Source organism: Lolium rigidum, chromosome 5 (assembly GCF_022539505.1).
Source record: "Lolium rigidum isolate FL_2022 chromosome 5, APGP_CSIRO_Lrig_0.1, whole genome shotgun sequence".
NCBI classification, from domain to species: Eukaryota; Viridiplantae; Streptophyta; class Magnoliopsida; order Poales; family Poaceae; genus Lolium; species Lolium rigidum.
In genome coordinates this window covers 185,094,247-185,112,603 of record NC_061512.1, presented here as the reverse complement: position 1 = coordinate 185,112,603, position 18,357 = coordinate 185,094,247, and the positions used below count along the sequence as shown (strand labels likewise).

Genomic DNA, 18,357 nt, shown 5'->3' with positions numbered 1-18,357 from the left:
ACCCATACCACCAATGACTGCAAGGTGTTTCGTCAACAGATCCAAATGGCGATAGAACAAGGCCGATTGCTCTTCGGACAGTTTGCCATGAAAGTGGACACACATCCGTTCCTCGGCGTCAACATGGTGGAACCTAACCACTCCGCGAGGCGTCGACTTGGATTTCTCATTCGATGTTAACATGGCAGGGCCTGAGCGCCACCATGGCAAGGATAAAGAGGAAAGCAGTCACTCCCGCAACAAAGAAAAGGAGGAGGCCGATCCACGCGACCGGCCCCGATATGATGACAAGCGGTACCTCACCAAGGAACAAGTGAGAAGCGTGCGATACCAAAAACCACTTTCCACGCATCTCCTCAACAAGTATGAGTATCAGTATGACCGACGTCGGCAGTACGACAGAAACAACGAGAGATATAATCGGTCCGATGAAGACAAAGGAAGGTACCGTTGGTATGACAGAGGCGACGAAGGACGTGAGCACCGCGTTAAGGAGAGGTCAAGGGAGCAGGAGGACATGGATAGACACTGGGACTGTCCCTTCTTTAAACACTGCTGGGACTCAGGGATGAGCCGATTGCCTACAATCGACAACTGCCCAGAGTGTAGACGCCGGAAGAAGGATGCAGGAGACGTTTCAGTTTTCAAGTGTCTAGGACCTCTCCCGCCACAGAACAAACGTGCTGAGTCCTCTCAAGATGAAGACTTTGAGGATTCAGAAGATGAAGAAGAGGATAGGTACCACCGGCCAAGGTGGTGCCCCGATGGACTCAGCCACTCCCAAAAGCGTAGGGTTCAGCGGCTACGCAGCTTGGAACAAGCCGAAGCGCGATACTTGCACACGTTGAGGAAAGCGCGACCCGATCTGGCCGTGAAAATTCAGCGAGACTTTGGACGAAGAGACTCGTCCACCAAAGAAAGTTTGGCGTCCCAAGCAAGAAAAAGCCGATGTGGGTACATCGGCCGACACAAACATGGTGTTCTTCCTTCCATCGGAGTTTCGTGCCCCGAGAACCGAGGAAGTGCCGATAGCACGGTTTGATCGCGGTCCACAGCCCGTCATCTTTGAAAAACCACGGGAGAAGGGCTACAAACACATGAAGGCCCTGTACCTAAAGGGTTATATCAATGGGCGGCCCGTCGGCAGGATGTTGGTTGACACGGGAGCAGCGGTCAATATAATGCCTTATTCCATGCTACGACGTTTAGGACGCTCTAATGCCGATCTGATCAAGACCAACGTCACACTAAACGACTTCAACGGCCAAGCATCAGGGACGCAAGGTGTCCTGAACGTGGATCTAACCATAGGCCGAAAGACGGTCCCAACGACATTCTTCATCGTCGACAGCAAGAGCACCTACGCCGCCTCGTTAGGAAGGGATTGGATTCACGCTAACTCGCTGCATTCCATCTACAATGCACCAATGCCGATACAGTGGGATGGAGACGACGTAGAAGTCGTGCATGCAGATGACTCGATCGACGTCTCGATAGCCGGCATGAACATTTGGGACTCGGAAGACCAAGAACCGCTCTCTGGAATCAGTTTGGACGGCTGTGATCGCATCGAGGTGACAAAAAACGGGGTGAGGCTGGTCTTATCCACCGGCCTGATTGAGTAACAAGAGCAACATCCATCGACATACGTGGCAAGGCCGATCCATGCGATCGGCCCCAAAAAATAAAAAGCAAGGATTTTACTTCAAACATGTCACGTAGTCGTGGTAGGGAGGCTTCCTCCTGTAAGAGAGCACATACAAGTTGTAAACCTTCATTGAGCAATCCAATCAACATGGAGGCCGATTCCAGCAATCGGCCAAAATTATCCTCGCCATACGTTCTGCCTGTGTTCAACGTCGACCTAACAGGCGACGGAAAGCTAGGATATGGGTTTACGTCAGCTGATGAGCTAGAAGAGATCGACATTGGTCCTGGGGATAAGCCACGACCAACATTTATCGGCAAAAGTTAGATCCGCATCCGAGGAGCCTGATGATAGCTTTGTTGAAAGAATACCCGGATTGTTTTGCCTGGGATTATACAGAGATGCCCGGGCTAGACAGGAGCATCATCGAGCATCGGCTACCTCTCAAGAAGGGATTTCGGCCGTTCCAGCAACGAGCACGGCAGATGAAGGCCGAAATTCTAGAGGAAGTGAAGAAGGAGATTGAGAAGATGTTGAGCGCCGGGTTCATCAGGCCATGCAGGTACGCTGAGTGGATATCTAGTATCGTACCTGTGGAGAAGAAAGACGGCCGATGGCGCGTCGCCATAGATTTTCGCGATCTCAACGAGCCACTCCGAAGGATGAGTACCCTATGCCGGTAGGCCGAGACGTTGATCAATGCAGCAGCTGGTCATAAGGTTTTGAGCTTCATGGATGGCAACGCCGGTTACAACCAGATTTTCATGGCTCCGGAAGATATACATAAGACAGCCTTCAGAGTACCGGGTTCGGTGGGCTTGTTCGAGTATGTGGTCATGACATTTGGGCTGAAGAATGCCGGTGCAACGTACCAACGAGCCATGAATTACATCTTTCATGATCTGATCGGCAAGTTGGTAGAGATCTACATCGATGACGTGGTGGTCAAGTCTCGTCTCGGTGGAAGGACACACTGGAGGATTTGCGACGCATCCTGGACCGAACTAGAAAGTTCGGACTCAGAATGAATCCAAAGAAGTGTGCTTTTGGTGTGACGGCCGGTCAATTCCTGGGCTTCCTAGTTCATGAACGTGGAATTGAGATCGGCCTGAAAAGTCAAGAGGCAGTACGAACAATGAAGCCGCCGACGACCAAGAAGTAACTCCAAAGTCTCATCGGCAAAATCAATTTCGTCAGAAGGTTCATCTCTAATCTATCAGGACGAATTGAGCCGTTCATGGGATTCATAAAAATCAAACCTGATGAGGAGTTCCACTGGGGGGCAGAACAACAGCGAGCATTTGATGAGATTAAAGAGTATCTAACGAAGCCGCCCGTGTTGGTTCCGCCTCGACAAGACGAGCCATTCTATATTTACTCGTCGGTAGCCGATACTTCTATCGCCTCGGTGGTAGTGCAAATCTATGATGGCATGGAAAGAGTTGCTTTCTACCTCAGCAGAAGGATGTTGGATGCGAGAGACGAGGTACCCGGAGATCGAGAAGTTGTGCCTCTGCCTATTTTTTACCCGCACCAAGCTTCGCCACATCTTTCGACGGCGAGAGATCATCATCATCCGCAAATCGGACGTCATCAAGCACATGTCGTCGGCTCTCGTTTTGAAAGGCCGACTCGGTAAATGGATGTTTGCGTTATCGGAATTGGATCTCCGGTATCAACCTGCGAAAGCGGTCAAAGGACAGGCCTTGGCCGATCTAATCGCCGAACGGATCAACACTAATATAGCAGCGACCTGTCTATACGTGCATGGGCCATGTTCTTCGATGGGTCGGTTTGCGATGATGGTTGCGGCATCGGCATCCTACTCGTGTCGCCCCGGGGGCAACCTACACCTTCTCCATCGAGCTATCTACCCCTTGCACCAATAATGTTGCTCGAGTATGAGGCAATACGCAAGGGGATGGAGTTGCTAATTGAAGCCGGGCGAAGCAGGTAGAACTCTTTGGAGACTCAAAGTTGGTGATCTCCCAGCTCACGGACGAGTACAAGTGTGAGAGCGAGTCGCTCTTCCCGTTATGGATGCATTGCCGCGAGCTGATGACACAGTTCAGGTACATCAACTTCAACTGGGTCCCAAGGTCGCAGAATACGGAGGCGAACGATATCGCACAAATGGCGTCAGGCTATAAGGAGACAGTGGAAGGAGCCGATGTCCAGATACATTTCATGGAGCCAGACGATTGGAGAGCCGATATCTTCAATTACTTGAAAGATCCGGCTCGGGGGCACCTAAACGGATAAGGTACAAGGCTATGAAGTATGTCCTTATCGGAGATGACATGTTCTACGAGGACCTTGGAAGGGTTACTTCTCAAATGTTTGGGAACAACCGAGGCAAATCGGCTCTTACACGAGGTACATGAAGGCGCTCGTGGAACTCATCAATCGGCTCATAAGATGAAGTGGTTGATCGGGCGATCGGGGTTTTATTGGCCCACCATGCTTGAGGATTGTTTCAATTACTATAAAGGGTGTCAAGCATGTCGAAGTTTGGGAGCATTCGGATGGTACCGGCATCGGCAATGAACCCCATCATCAAGCCTTGGCCATTTCGAGGATGGGGCATGGACATGATCGGCAAAATCCATCCTGCATCGAGCAAAGGCCACGAGTGGATCTTGGCCATTACAGATTATTTCACTAAATGGGTGGAGGCCGTCCCTATGAAGTCTGTGGCATCGAAGGACGTCATCAGTTTCGTGAAAGAGCATGTCATCCACAGATTTGGAATTCCCCAGACCATCACGACCGATGGAGGTTCGGTTTTCGTTTCTCGCGAGTTCAGAGATTTCTGCGAGAGCATGGGAATTAAGTTGATCCGATCATCCCCATACTATGCTCAAGCAAATGGGCAGGCTGAAGCGTCCAATAAAAGCCTTATCAAGCTGATAAAGAGAAAGATCGACGAGTACCCTAGGCGTTGGCACGAGGTTTTGTCGGAGGCTTTATGGGCTTATCGCATGTCATGTCATGAAGCAATGAAAACCTCACCATACCATCTGGTCTATGGACAAGAAGCCGTGTTACCCTGGGAGATCACGGCTGGGTCGAGACGTGTCACGTTTCAGAATAACTTAACGACTGAAGAGTATGCAACCCTGATGAGTGATAGCGTTGAGGATCTGACGGAACTTAGACTTTGGTCACTTGAGAAAATTAAGGAGAACAAGGCCAAGGTGGCTCATGCATACAATAAGAAGGTGAAGCCAAAGGAGTTCCACGTTGGTGATCTGGTATGGGAAGCTGTATTGCCGTTGGGGACTAAGGACAAGGCGTATGGTAAATGGTCTCCAAAGCGGCACGGGCCGTACGGGGTTGACCGGGTCCTAAAGGGCAATGCATACATGCTCGAGCAGTTGGATGGTGTGAAGTTCCCAGTGGCCGTCAATGGCCAGCATCTCAAGAAGTATTTCCCAAGTATGTGGGATGATGGGCAGTGAAATACGGGGGCCGATTTTAAATCGGCCAGTAAAAAAAAATTGGCCGGAAGAAAAAAAATATCTAAATAGCCGATGCACTGACCATCGACTTTAGAGCTGAAAGCCGATGCGGAGCCATCGACTATAGAGGAACAATTGTTGTTTCAGGTCACCAATCAATCTTACAGTCGATTGTGGGACTGGCCTTGCTGGCGTTTTGGGCAAAGACCGATGTATTGCCATCGGCTTCTCGAGCAATGATTTGAGCAATTATTTATTTTTGATAATCGGGAGAATCAAGCATGGAATCCTTCTTCATTGATTTAAAAAGGGGGATTTTTTACAAGGAGGAGCCGATTGCTCAGGAACGGAGGAACAAAAGGAGGACAGATCGCTACTACTAGTCCTATGCTAAGTGGTCCCTACTCTAAGGACCGTCGCTGTCCTCGCCGTCGCCATTGTAGCCGCCGCCGGTGGTGCTGCTGGCGAGCTCCTCGCCGCTGCAGCCGTAGCCCTCAATAGGGGCTTCTTCCTCCTCATCATCGTCGTCCTCGTCGCCGTCTGACCAGGCCCAGCCGCGGAAGCGCTTTGCCGGCGGCTCGTCGGAGGAGGTATCGTCCTCCTCTTCCTCCTTCGTTGGAGGAGGCGTCGTCCTCTTCGTCCTCCTCTTCGTCCTCTTCGTCGGAGGGGGCGAAGCTACCCCAGGAGAGGAGGTCATCCTCACTTTCCACCACCAGTTCCCCGTCAATGAGGAACCGGAGGTCGTCCTCCCCATCGGTCAGGGGCAAGTCGCCATCTGACCCGACGAGGGCCTCGGGTGGGCCATTGGGCACGAAGTCGAAGTCCCACTCCGGCTCATCCCATTGGTTGTGCTCTGGCATCGGCTCGCTTGAGGAAGAAGATCGGAAGGAGAGAGCAGATGCAGCAGAGGAAGAGGATGAGTCCATGGTGGAGGAGGGCTTTTCGGTGGCTAGTACTGAGGAAGGGGATGAAAAAGCGAGTTGCTCGACGTGGTTAAATAAAAGGGGATATAGTGGAGATTTAATGCCGCGACGGTTTTCGAGGACATGGTGCCGAATCTATCAAGTCGTGCAGAGAAGCTGAGAAGGCAAGGCATCATGATGAAAGATTCTGCGACGTTTCTGCTCTGGCACGACGTGACCCTACGAAGCAGAAAAACAGAGTGGTTTTGAAATTATCATTGCCAAAACCAGGGGGGCATGTGTTATCACCAGAATTTAACCAAGTCTGGAGATGGGCCGTGATTAAATGGGCTTAGAAGATATACATGGAAGATATTCCCGAACCGGCCTTGTATAAGAAGTTTGGGCAAGATTGCCGGTGTATCCGTAAATATAGTAGGATACGTGTCGGTTAGAATTAAGAGATAGAGTTTAGCTCGTACACGGTTGGGTTTATTCCCAAGTTAGAGAGTCTACGGACTATAAATATGTATCTAGGGTTATTGAGAAAGGAGGACGATCACGTTCACAACAAATCAATCTAGGCGCATCGCCACCCCTTGTTTCGAGGGTTTCTCCCGGGTAAGCAACATGCTCGCCTAGATCGCATCTTGCGATCTAGGTAGTATCAGTTTATTCGTCTTTGGTGTTGCTCGTGCTGAAGCCTTTTTGATGGCGAGCAACACCCTTATCTTAGGTGTTTTGGGGTTGATCACAATGCTTTCACGATGCACTTGTTTAGCTACGCTACCCCTTGATATCTAGCTGCCCTTACACCTATTTTAGGTGTAAGGGCAGCACCTTGCTTGTTCGTTATTTAGTAGATCTAATCCGTTATAGTTGCTCCTTGTTCTTCAAGGATTGGTTTGATATCCGTATGGTTAGGCCTTATAAACGGGTTGAAGGATCCGGTAGTGCGTAAGGTGTGGTTTACTAAGCTCTAGAGGGATTGTTCCGGGGATCAACTTCACGTTGGTTTTTAGGCCTCTTTAGTGCTGGTTTTCTATCATCTTACGTATCTGTTAGGCTCAATTACGCATAGGATGTTCCGATTATACAGTGAAAACCCTAGACTATCGTGGATTAGCTTAGCTTGATATTGATAAAGCATGATCCACATGTCCTTATAAATCTAACATGAACCATGGGGCAATCGGCTCTTTGAGCCGATCCACAGAATAACTTAAGAGCCGATCGGGGCTCGTATTTAATGTTTACGTGTTTGCCATGCAGGAAACTAGTCGAAGCAATCCATCACCTTCCTGACCAGGTATAGGTCAGGTGGCACGCCCTCGTAAGCACCAGGACGCGTGTTCCAGAAGGCATTGCGGGCCGTCGCCCGAGGGACCAGGGTCAGCCGCAATCCTGGGGGCCTCCCGGCTCTACTGTGTTGCCCGTCGTTGCTCGCCGGTGGGTTTCTGACCGCAACACTTACCTCCCCGGCAACGGTGCCAGAAAATAGCTTGATGTCTAAGCACGCTTCTTTTCTTGTAGACAGTGTTGGGCCTCCAAGAGCTGAGGTTTGTAGAACAGCAGCAAGTTTCCCTTAAGTGAATCACCCAAGTTTTATCGAACTCAGGGAGGTAGAGTTCAAAGATATCCCTCTCAAGCAACCCTGCAATTAAGATACAAGAAGTCTCTTGTGTCCCGAACACACCTAATGCACTTGTCAGATGTATAGGTGCACTAGTTCGGCGAAGAGATAGTGAAATACAAGTAATATGGATGATGGCAAGTAGTAATTGCAATCTGAAATAAAAATGGCAGCAAGCGAACATGTAACAGAACTTGTTGGAAACGGTGTTTCAATGCTTAGAAACAAGGCCTAGGGATCATACTTTCACTAGTGGACACTCTCAACAATGATCACAAAACTAAATAAATAAATGCTACTCTTAAACACTCTCTTGTTGGATAACAAACACCATTCATTGTGTAGGGCTACAAAGCACACCTCAAGCCGGAGTAAACAAGCTCCACAATTTCACGGAGTTCATATTAAAGTAATCTCTAGAGTGCATAATAGACCGTTGCAATTTAGACCGAGTACTAACATAGCATACACACTGTCACCAATAGCTATGAAAGGGGGAATAGATCACATCAATACTATCATAGTAATAGTTAACTTCATAATCTACAAGAGATTACAATCATAAGCTACGCCAAGTACTACATGATGCACACATTGTCACCTTTACATCATGGAGGAGGAATAGAATACTTTAATAACATCACTAGAGTAGCACATAGATTAATAGTGATACAAAGCTCATGATCACATAAAGATCACATGGGAGAGAGAGATGAACCACATAGCTACCGGTAGAGCCCTTGGCCTCGGGGGAGAACTACTCCCTCCTCATCATGGGAGATAGCAACGGTGGTGAAGATGGCGGTGGTGTCGATGGAGATGACGGTGGTGTCGATGGAGATGACTCCGGGGGCAATTCCCCGTCCCGGCGGCGTGCCGGAACAGAGACTTCTGTCCCCCGAAACTTGTCTTCGCGATGGCGGCGGCTACGGAACTCTTCGTGGAATATCGTCGGTATATTTAGGGTTTTCGCATTTGGAGGATTATATAGGCGAAAGGGTAGCGTCGGAGGGGTCCCGAGGGGCCCACCCCATAGCTGGGCACGTCCCCCCTCTTGGCCGCGCCGCCAGGTGGTGTGGGGCCCCCTTGGCCCCCCTCCGGTACTTCTCTGGCTCACTGGGTCCGTCTCGGTAAAATAGAAGGTTTGGCTTTTGTTTCGTCCAATTCCGAGAATATTTCCTGTTTAGGATTTCTGAAGCCAAAAACAGCAGAAAACAGGAACTGGCGCTTCGGCATCTTGTTAATAGGTTAGTACCGGAAAATGCATCAAAATGATATAAAGTGTATATAAAACATGTGAGTATTATCATAAAACTAGCATGGAATATAAGAAATTATAAATACGTTTGAGATGTATCAGCTCCCCAATGGCATACAACTCCTGCTGGAAGTACCGAGATATAGTCTCCATGGATCGCCTGAATGTGTTATGGATGACTCTGAACCTCTGGTTATGACCGATGACATGAAGAAACATTGCGACTTGTTCTTCGACAGAGGTGATGCTATCAGTTAGCAGTCCTCTTTCCCTGAACGATTTCACAAGTGCATAGAAAGGGGCTCTTCTCATCCGTAGCATCTGGATGGCCTCTACGTCGTTGCAGTTGTAGATGTTGTTTAGGTTGGCAATCATCTCCTGATATCGTTTTAACATAGGTCCGTAAGTCACACGAGGATAAGCAGCATGCCTAACTGCTCTCTTGTGCACCATCAGGATCCAGGCTTGTACGCAAATGATGAGTGCTGCGGCGTGATGCACAAGTTGGAGCTGGTTGGTCTACTCAAAGAAGATCTATGCATTACGAACGGTCTTATCGAACCCAACTAGTTCTACCAACATGAATCGAACACTACAGTAGAGCAGAGGAGTTTCCCCTTACCTCCTTCATGGTGGACGATGGACACGGCCGAAAGCCGCCGCATATGTGCGCAAGCTCCGTCGCGGCTGGAGAAGAGGACCCTGGTCCGGCGCCGGAGACCGAAGGTAGATGCGCGCTGCCAGATCTGGGTCGCCACCGCCGCTGGTAAGAAAATTGGGGATTGCAAAATTTGGGAGGGGGCTAATGGAGAGGGTAACCGAAAAGGGAGGTTACCCCTACCTTTGTCGCGGAACGCCACTGGGATTTCGGCTTCTCCCGTCATGCCGAGGTGGAGCTCCCGCGCGAACGGCGTTGTCGATTTTCGTCTCGCTAGGACCTAGCCCTGGAGAAACTGTTAAACCGGGCGTTTCTCCGGACCTGTCCCAGGGGTGTTTTAAAACTCGTACTATGCAACAACGCGAGTGTGTAGGGAACCAAACGGCCCGAAATATGTTGGGCCGATGCGAGGCAAGGGAGCCCAGCCTATCATAGTGTGAAATGTGGTAGTTTTTTTTTTGAAACAAGAAATGTGGTAGTTTTAGCATTTGGAAACACGGACCACCTTCGGGCTCCATCTGTCTTCCCTGTTCGAAGTTCGGACGGCCGTTCACGGGGTAGCTCGTCCCGTTCCCTGTCTGCAACGACGACCAGACAGCCGTCCCGCGCCGGCGCCGTCACCCCGCTCCCTCACGCCGTCCCTCCCTCCGACCCTCCGCAAGATCCAAGCGAAACCCGCAGCAGAAAGTTTCAAAAACACCACTAGCACTCCCTCCCTCCCTCCCTCCACTACCCACCGCCAATCCAATCCCTCGCCCAGATCGGGCGCCTAGGGTTCCCCCGCCCACCGCCCCACCGGCCGGCGATGCCCGCCTCCTCCGTCTCGGGCGGCAGCGGCCCGGGCGGCGTCTCCCCCGACGCCATCATCGAGTGGCTGCAGGACGAGATGGGCTACCCGTCCGCGCCGCCCGCGCCGGACCAGCTCCGCAAGATCTGCCGCGGCAACATGCTCCCCGTCTGGTCCTTCCTGCTCCGCCGCGTCCGCTCCGAGCGCACCGTCGCCACGGCCCGCCGCAACATCCTCGTCCACGGCGTCGCCGCCAGGCGGGCCCGGGAGGGCGGCCTCGGCGCGGGCGGCGGGGGCGGGGGCGACGCCGCCGCCAGGGAGGCCGAGGCCAGGGAGCGCGACCTCGCCGCCGAGGAGGCCGAGCGGCTGCGCGGGGTCGTGCGCAGGCAGCGTAAGGAGCTGCGCGCCCGCATCGCCGAGGTCGCGCGGGAGGAGGCCGAGCGCAAGCGCGTCCTGGGCGAGCGATCCAGTGCCAGGTATCCAACCACTAGTAGGGGTACAAACGAACTATCCACGGCCTGATTTCATGATTCCTCTATTGGAGATAGGGGGATGGAATTGGAGCCGCATTTTGGTTTTATGAAGTTATGCTGCTTGACCTATTTACAGACAGGAATGCCTGAAAATCTTCGACTAAGCAATGATTTTGACTCTCAATACTTTCCTGGCATAGTAGAAATGCATGAACATCTACTGATAGAGTTGATTCAAAGTGTCAACTCATTATTTGGATTTCAATGGGGGAAAACAAGGTTTGATTTATTACAAGGGATGTTCTGGTTGATGGCACCCAAAAGGTGAACACGTAGTAGGCATGGGGATTATACTCATGGTACAGTGTGGTCTTCACTTTTGCAGCTTGCTTAACGTATTGATAGAAGTGCCTGAAAATTTAAGCCTTAATATGTACCGACTGTCGCTACTTTACTGATTCTGATAGAAATGCACGAAAATCTACTGATAGAGGTTGCCTGATAGTGTCACTCTTGAGTTGAGTTTAATGGGAAAAAAAGTTTGATGTACTCCAAGGAATGCAACGCAAAACACTAACAGATAGTAGAACCAGTGCAAAGTATCGGTGCAGTTCATGGCTGCTCATCAATTAAACGACATTAGCTATTTCCCGTCAACTTCTAATGATTCTGCAAGCTTCCGATTTTATTCAGTTTCACTTGATTAACATGAAAAATGATGTATTTGCATATGTTAAATGGTATCTGCACGTTGTTTATGCTCAGCAAACAGTGTTCCCAAATTCATTATCTGGTATTTTATTTGGCACCCATCCTTTAGTGTTTATAATTTTATGTGGCCTAAACAATGATTGTACGCCTATCAGGTAGGAGGCAGGATCCTTGCAGTCATGCAGTAGACCTGTTTTTGGAAGGAACTGCAGTGAATTTCATTCATGTACTACCATAGAATACAGAAGTCACCCTATAAATGTTTTTTAGACTAGTTCTGGCATGAACTTGAATATGCAAAGAATTTCAGAAATTCATGCTGATATAATATTTGTTCAGAAAAGACCAGAGCTGAAATTTCACGTACAACTGTTTTTTTTTTTGCTTCACGCCTTTGATGTTTTCGAATGATGTTCCACAACTTCGGTCTGACTGAAAGAATAAAATAATAATTCCATATTTTTTAACCTTAGGCACAAACAAGTTATGCTCGAGGCCTATGATCAGCAATGTGACGAAGCTTGCAAAATATTTGCTGAATACCAGCGACGTCTGCATCAGTTTGTGAACCAAGCAAGAGATGTGCGAAGATCAAGTATAGGTGTGGCTGGATCTGTAGATGCTATTGAGGAGATGCAGTTGCAGAGCGAGCGAGATGACCTTTACTCAAGTGTCAAAAGTAACAGGTTGTCAGAAGATCTTGCCCTTGTAGAGACCTCGCGTGAAAGGAGTATCCGAAAGGCATGTGAAACACTTGCTGCAGATATGGTTGAAATGATTCGGAGTTCGTTTCCAGCGTTTGAAGGGAATGGCATTAATTCAAGTTGCCAGTTAGACGTGGCAAAGCTTGGCACTGATTTGGATGGTGAAATACCAGCAGATGTTAAAGCTGTGGCATTAGATTCCCTGAAAAATCCTTCCTTGTTACTGCAATCGATCAATGCGTATACGTCACGTATGAAATTGCTTGTACATAAAGAAACAGAAAAGATTGACATACGTGCTGATGCAGAACTCTTGAGGTACAGTGTTCTTTTTCGTTTATCCTATTCTTATTTCAAGAACAGACATGCAAGAGTTAGATATTCCTGCCACTTAATGATTATTCTGTGCATAATTTTTTTCAGTAACTTCTGATCGTTTTGGTTGTCTAGTTATATTCTCATGAATTTAATCCTGTGGCTGTAGCTTTGCCTCTTCAAGAGTGAATTCTATTCTAATTGGAGATTTTATGTACCTTTCCAAACCAAACAAGTAGACTGTACCATTTGGTCTTTGTACTGAACTGCTTTGCTATTATACAAAGTGTTTGACAAACATTGGTTGTATGCTATCATTGGAAAGGTACATCTACTTATTGAAAACAAACAAGTAGATGCCATCAATGGTACAAACATTTGACGCATAATTTATACAAACGTTAGAATTACACTTTTAGAGAGATTCTTTTTTGTTTTATTGTTGTTTGGTCTTTGTACTGAATTGCTTTGCTAAATATAAAAACTTGCTAAGTTGCTTATATTTCTTTGGGTTAGATGTTAACCAGATATACAAACTCTTGTTCCTAGGTATAAGTACGAAAATGAGCAGGTCATTGATGCCGCTTCAACTGACGCAAGCTCACCCTTACCATATCAGGTGTATGGCAATGGAAAGATTGGATCAGAGTTGTCGACCCGAGGAACATATGACCAGCTGCTAGAGCGACAGGTACCCTCCTTGAGAGACAGTTTAAAGCCCTAGTAAAATATTATTTCTGTTGGAAAGAGTGCACTGATATTATTTCTGTTGGATACATGGACCTCTCTTCTAGTTCTACACCCTTTCCTGTATGCAAATTGTCACTTTTTGCATTTTCTGCATTCCATTACTTCATCTGTTCATTCTCAGAAATCAATGTCAAGTTATCATTTTGGATTTGTTATTCTAGAGTGGCCTTTCTATTTTCTCCTAGACATTTCTCAATTGTGCTTGTTATGCTGTTCTCTTACCAAAAAAGTTTCACCACTGGCTACACTTAAATTTTATTTTGTGCATGATGCTTAGATCCTCATCCCAGCAAGGCATATGAAACCGAAGTTAACTCCTGTATTGCATCTGTCTTTGCAGAAAGAACATGTTCAGCAGTTCTTAGCCACAGAAGATGCTTTAAATAAAGCTGCAGAAGCTAAAGCTCTAAGTCAGAAGCTCCTGCAGCGGCTCCATGGAACTGTTGATACGACTGGAAGTAAGAAGCTTCCTACTGGGAACACCCCACAGAACGTGACGAACAGCAGGCACTTGGAGGTACGAGTTCAGAATGTCATCATGATATGATAAATGCCATATAAGATGCCCTTTTAAAATGCCACTCTAAATTTTTGTGCTTGTAATGAATAGCAAAATAACAACATATGTTTGTAAAGAAAAAAACATTCCAGTTTCATACTAAGTTCAAATAAGCCTTCCACTGCCAGGAAACCTTTTTTAACAATAGGACGTGCATATAGCTTGAGACCATGCATTCATGTAGGCACTTATAGTTTATTTGGACACCTGACACTGTTCAAGATACGCTGGTTGGGATTCTTTCTACAAAATCGTATTGAAACTTTTGAGCTGAAAGCTGCATGCGCTTCCTGCTTGTAAACTAACCAGTTATGCATTACCCCTTTGCAATATATCATTATAGAAAATAAAAACGTTGTATAAGCTATTATCTTTTCCTGATAGTGTTGGCTACCTTATTTTAGCTGGATGTTTGGGCCAAAGAAAGAGAAGTTGCTGGATTGAAGGCAAGCTTGAATACACTAACATCAGAGGTGCAACGTTTGTATAAACTATGTGCTGAGTGGAAAGAAGCGGAAGATTCTCTGAAAAAGAAGTGGAAGAAAATTGAAGAGTTTGACGCTCGTCGATCAGAACTCGAGTGCATTTACAGTGCTCTTCTACGGGCCAATATGGTTAGTTTGGAATGTTGTGTTTTTTTATCTTTCAACACTAGAACTTTTTTGATATGACATGAACATATAAATGAAAGGCAATTTCCAGTCTTCACTATTGCCAGCATGATTAGCAAGTTTGCATCAGCAGCAGTAGTGCAATGAGCTAAAGTAGTATATTGTCACTTGAATTAAGATTTTTCTATCGGTTTTGTGGGCCATAACTGCTGGCAGCTTTATGGCGTTTATAGGAGCTAGGAGGTCAAGAGAATTATTTTACTTGTTGTACGGGGTGGGGACTCATGTGACTAGATCATATCTCCGTTTGCATTTCCTCTTTTCAATACAATAAATGTGTTCATTTCTCGCAAGACGATACTGAATTGTCATGTATAGGAAGCGTCAGCATTTTGGGAGCAACAACCGTTATCTGCTAGAGGATATGCATCAAGGACAATCATCCCTGCATGCAATGCTGTGGTAGACATGTCAACTAACTCAAGAGATCTCATTGAGCGAGAATTAGTCGCGTTTGGTCAAAGTTTGGAGAACAGCTTATGCAGGTTACCGGCAACTCCTCAGGTTAGTAGTATATTGAGTTTATTGCTAATTTATTCTTCTGAAAACCGATTGGCCTTTGATTTGCCTTGTTGATCTTTCTATTGCGTTTGCTGATATTTTGCTTTGTAGGCCCTTTTGGAGGCTGTGGGTTCTAATGGTGCTACAGGATCAGAAGCACTCGCAGCTGCAGAAAAACATGCTGCTATGTTAACTGCGAGAGCTGGTGCTAGAGATCCATCTGCTATACCATCTATATGCCGCATTTCTACTGCTCTTCAGTATAATTCTGGTACAGTTTTATTGGGAGTTCTTCTCTTCTATTTTCTTGTAATTCTTCTATGTTATAAACCATGTTAAGGCAGAATGTGCCCTTCCCTCCCCAGTGGTGCGGCCATGCGGGTCTCCATGCCTGCCCTGATTTGAAGTCTGGGTCAAGGAAGGATAAAAAATACTAGTTCTTTTATCCCACAGAAAGTCATCTTAGGTTGCGGTTAGCCAGTAGGACCAAGATAACATATGTTTATTAGTGAAGGTCTGAAGGTCAAGCCTCTTATGCTATCGTATAAAACTTATGCTACTGTCTGAACAAAATCGATAATTTAGTACGGTGTCATCACAAATTAAAGAGAACAGTCAGAACACTTTTAGCACTAACTCTGTTAAAACATATACATTTTCTTATCTGCCTATGCTTGGACTCACCGGTTTGCAACAAAGAGTGCTTCCCCTTCCCATGTGCCTTTTTGTCCACTTTGATTATGAACTGTTTTGGGCCTCTTCTCTTAGGTTATAGAGACAACTCACTTGTCTTGGGTTTCTTGTTAACAGTGTCGCCAGGAGAAGGCACAGATTCTGGCTTAGCATCAGTTTTGAGTTCGCTGGAGTTTTGCCTAAAACCTTGTGGTTCTGAAGCTAGTATACTAGAGGATCTATCAAAAGCTATTAATGTGGTGCACACACGAAGAAATCTTGCTGAAAATGATCGTGTTTTGCTAAACCGTGCACATCGCGCTCAGCAAGAATATGAAAGGTATGATATTTTTTCCTGCAGTGGTAGATATTTTCTAAATGGGTCTAATTTTCACTATTGCAGTCATTTTTCGAGTACAGGTTGTAGGCATGCCGTAGTCATTATTGTTTCTGATCTCATTTCTTTGTTGCTATGTCAGAGTGAATATTGATTGTTTTCTCATTTCTTTGTTGGCTTCTTCCTGGTAGTCCTATTCCCCATGCTACAAATAACAGTATGCTGGATTCTTTAGCTGATATAATCAAAATAGATCCATGTTATACCATGCCATGCTGAATTTCATCCTAGGTTGTCTTCAACTTTGGGGTGCAATATGTTTTCACTGTTTAGAAAGTGGTGAGTAACATGTTCACTTCACAGCTAGGCAGTTTTGTTGTCATGAAATCTAATCTAAGTTGCAAATACGTTTTTCTACATGCTACATGATAGAAACTCTTGCATTTGTGAATTCACTGACATTCTATAGGACTTACATGGGAAGACATACTCTAACCTTGAATTGATGGGTTTACTTAGCATTATTGTGTCGATGCATGGTATTTTGGTCAGGTAACCTCATCTACACTATGGTGATGACTAGACAAATAAAACCCTCTTGCAGCTGATGTCAATGCTAATAGTTGTGGATTCTTTTTTATTCACAAACACTTCTGTAGTAATACTTTTATTGGTCCAGAACATTTTACTTTATCTACTGTTCAATGAATAGCATGAGTTCCCTCTAGCCTTCTCATTTGTCTGAAACCAGAGTCATTATTTGTCTTCCCTGTTAATTCGTACCTAGTGAATTTCAGTTATTTGCATTTTTCTCTAATGTTTACTGATGTGCCTGTCCTTTATGTAGAGTGGCGAACTATTGTCTTAAATTAGCCGGTGAACAAGACAAGGTTGTGGCAGAACGGTGGTTGCCAGAACTGAGAAATGCGGTTCAAGAGGCTCAAAGGTGCTTCGAGGACTGCAGACGTGTAAGAGGCTTGGTAAGTAATACTAACTTGCATGCACCAATATAAAAAAACTAAGTTCTGAACTTCAAGGGGATCACAGCAATGCGATCTCACTGTAGTCAGACGAGTGAAATGATAATGCTAGATTGCAGGAACTTTTCCACTCTACCCCTGGGAAGGAAAAGTGCTTGTGTCAACTGCTTGTTCGTGGAGTCCTGTTCCCAAACCACTTATTTTTGCTGTTAGAAAGCCTTCTCAATTTGCATCCCTATGCCCAAACTCTCTGTTGTGACGTTGATACCTCCTTGTTGCAACCTACCACCCACATCCCACATGAGCAATTGCCTAAGTTGCCTCAAACTTCCCCAGCCATAGCACGTCAGTTGTTTGATTTGTTTGTTCAACACACCGATTGCATTGTACTCTCGTCCATCAACTTTATTTTTCCTTACTGATGATGTTGTAACCTCCAGGTCGATGAGTGGTACGAGCAGCCAGCAGCAACAATAGTTGACTGGGTTACCATAGATGGGCAAAGCGTCGGTGCCTGGATCAATCTCGTAAAACAGCTCCACATGGAGATCTCCAGGCGAACACTTGCCATGTCTTCGGCAGGTGACGATTAGGGAAAGCTGCTTGCTACCACATCTTTTTTATATTCTTTGGAGACCATCATGATTGGTTGGGTTTCTAGCTGGTTGTATCTACTCCGATAGTTTTGTGCCATATGCTGTTTTGTAATGGGTTTATATGCATCTTTCTTGGTCTAGCTTTGTAATTAGTTTATGTATGTGTTCTTGTATGTTGTCATGTGTTCAATGCCAATTTGTTACATTGTGTACTGTTGTTCTGTTTGCTGGTTTGGAGATCTGCACCTCATTTCTGAACTTGTGTGGGTAACTGTCGCCATTATATACAAATGCAAGCTTCCGTAAAGTCATCTAAGAGCATCTCTAACTCATTGATGTATAATAGGGCACCCAAAACAGCATCCCTATAAATTGTAACATCACCAAAAACTAGGTTTGTATAGTAGGGTTAGAAGAGGAAATGATGGTTGATAACCTGATCTCTCACCTTGCATGTATCCATGCATTAGTTCAGATAATTCCAATTGCTATTATTGGCTCTGAATTCCTTGATCTGTCATGTGCAACTTTCCTATGTTAGGTTGTTGCACTTCTCCGCATAGTTTGTTTGAGTGTGTGCTGCTAAATGTTAGGATGCTGCAAACTTCTCCCCGAATCTTAAGCTAGAATGTGCGCAGTATGCCACCGCTCCTTCCGATTCTCCTGCGTCCAATGCAGCTCGTCTTGGTTGGCGAGTCAGGCAGGAGAGGTTCTACTGGAACGTTGCTCCATCTTCTCCCT

At 46.4% G+C, this 18,357-nt stretch overlaps 1 protein-coding gene across 1 annotated transcript; it reads left to right on the top strand.

Annotated features, from left to right (window-relative positions):
• Positions 1-10,359: 10,359 nt before the first annotated feature.
• On the top strand, positions 10,360-17,827 carry LOC124654944 (AUGMIN subunit 5-like). The gene is made up of 10 exons (XM_047193917.1): positions 10,360-10,823; positions 12,005-12,553; positions 13,100-13,241; positions 13,641-13,817; positions 14,264-14,473; positions 14,849-15,034; positions 15,143-15,302; positions 15,842-16,043; positions 16,888-17,020; positions 17,461-17,827. Exons 1-10 carry the CDS (start codon positions 10,366-10,368, stop codon positions 17,611-17,613), a joined length of 2,370 nt encoding a protein of 789 aa, XP_047049873.1. The 5' UTR covers positions 10,360-10,365; the 3' UTR covers positions 17,614-17,827.
• The last annotated feature ends 530 nt before the right edge of the window (positions 17,828-18,357 follow it).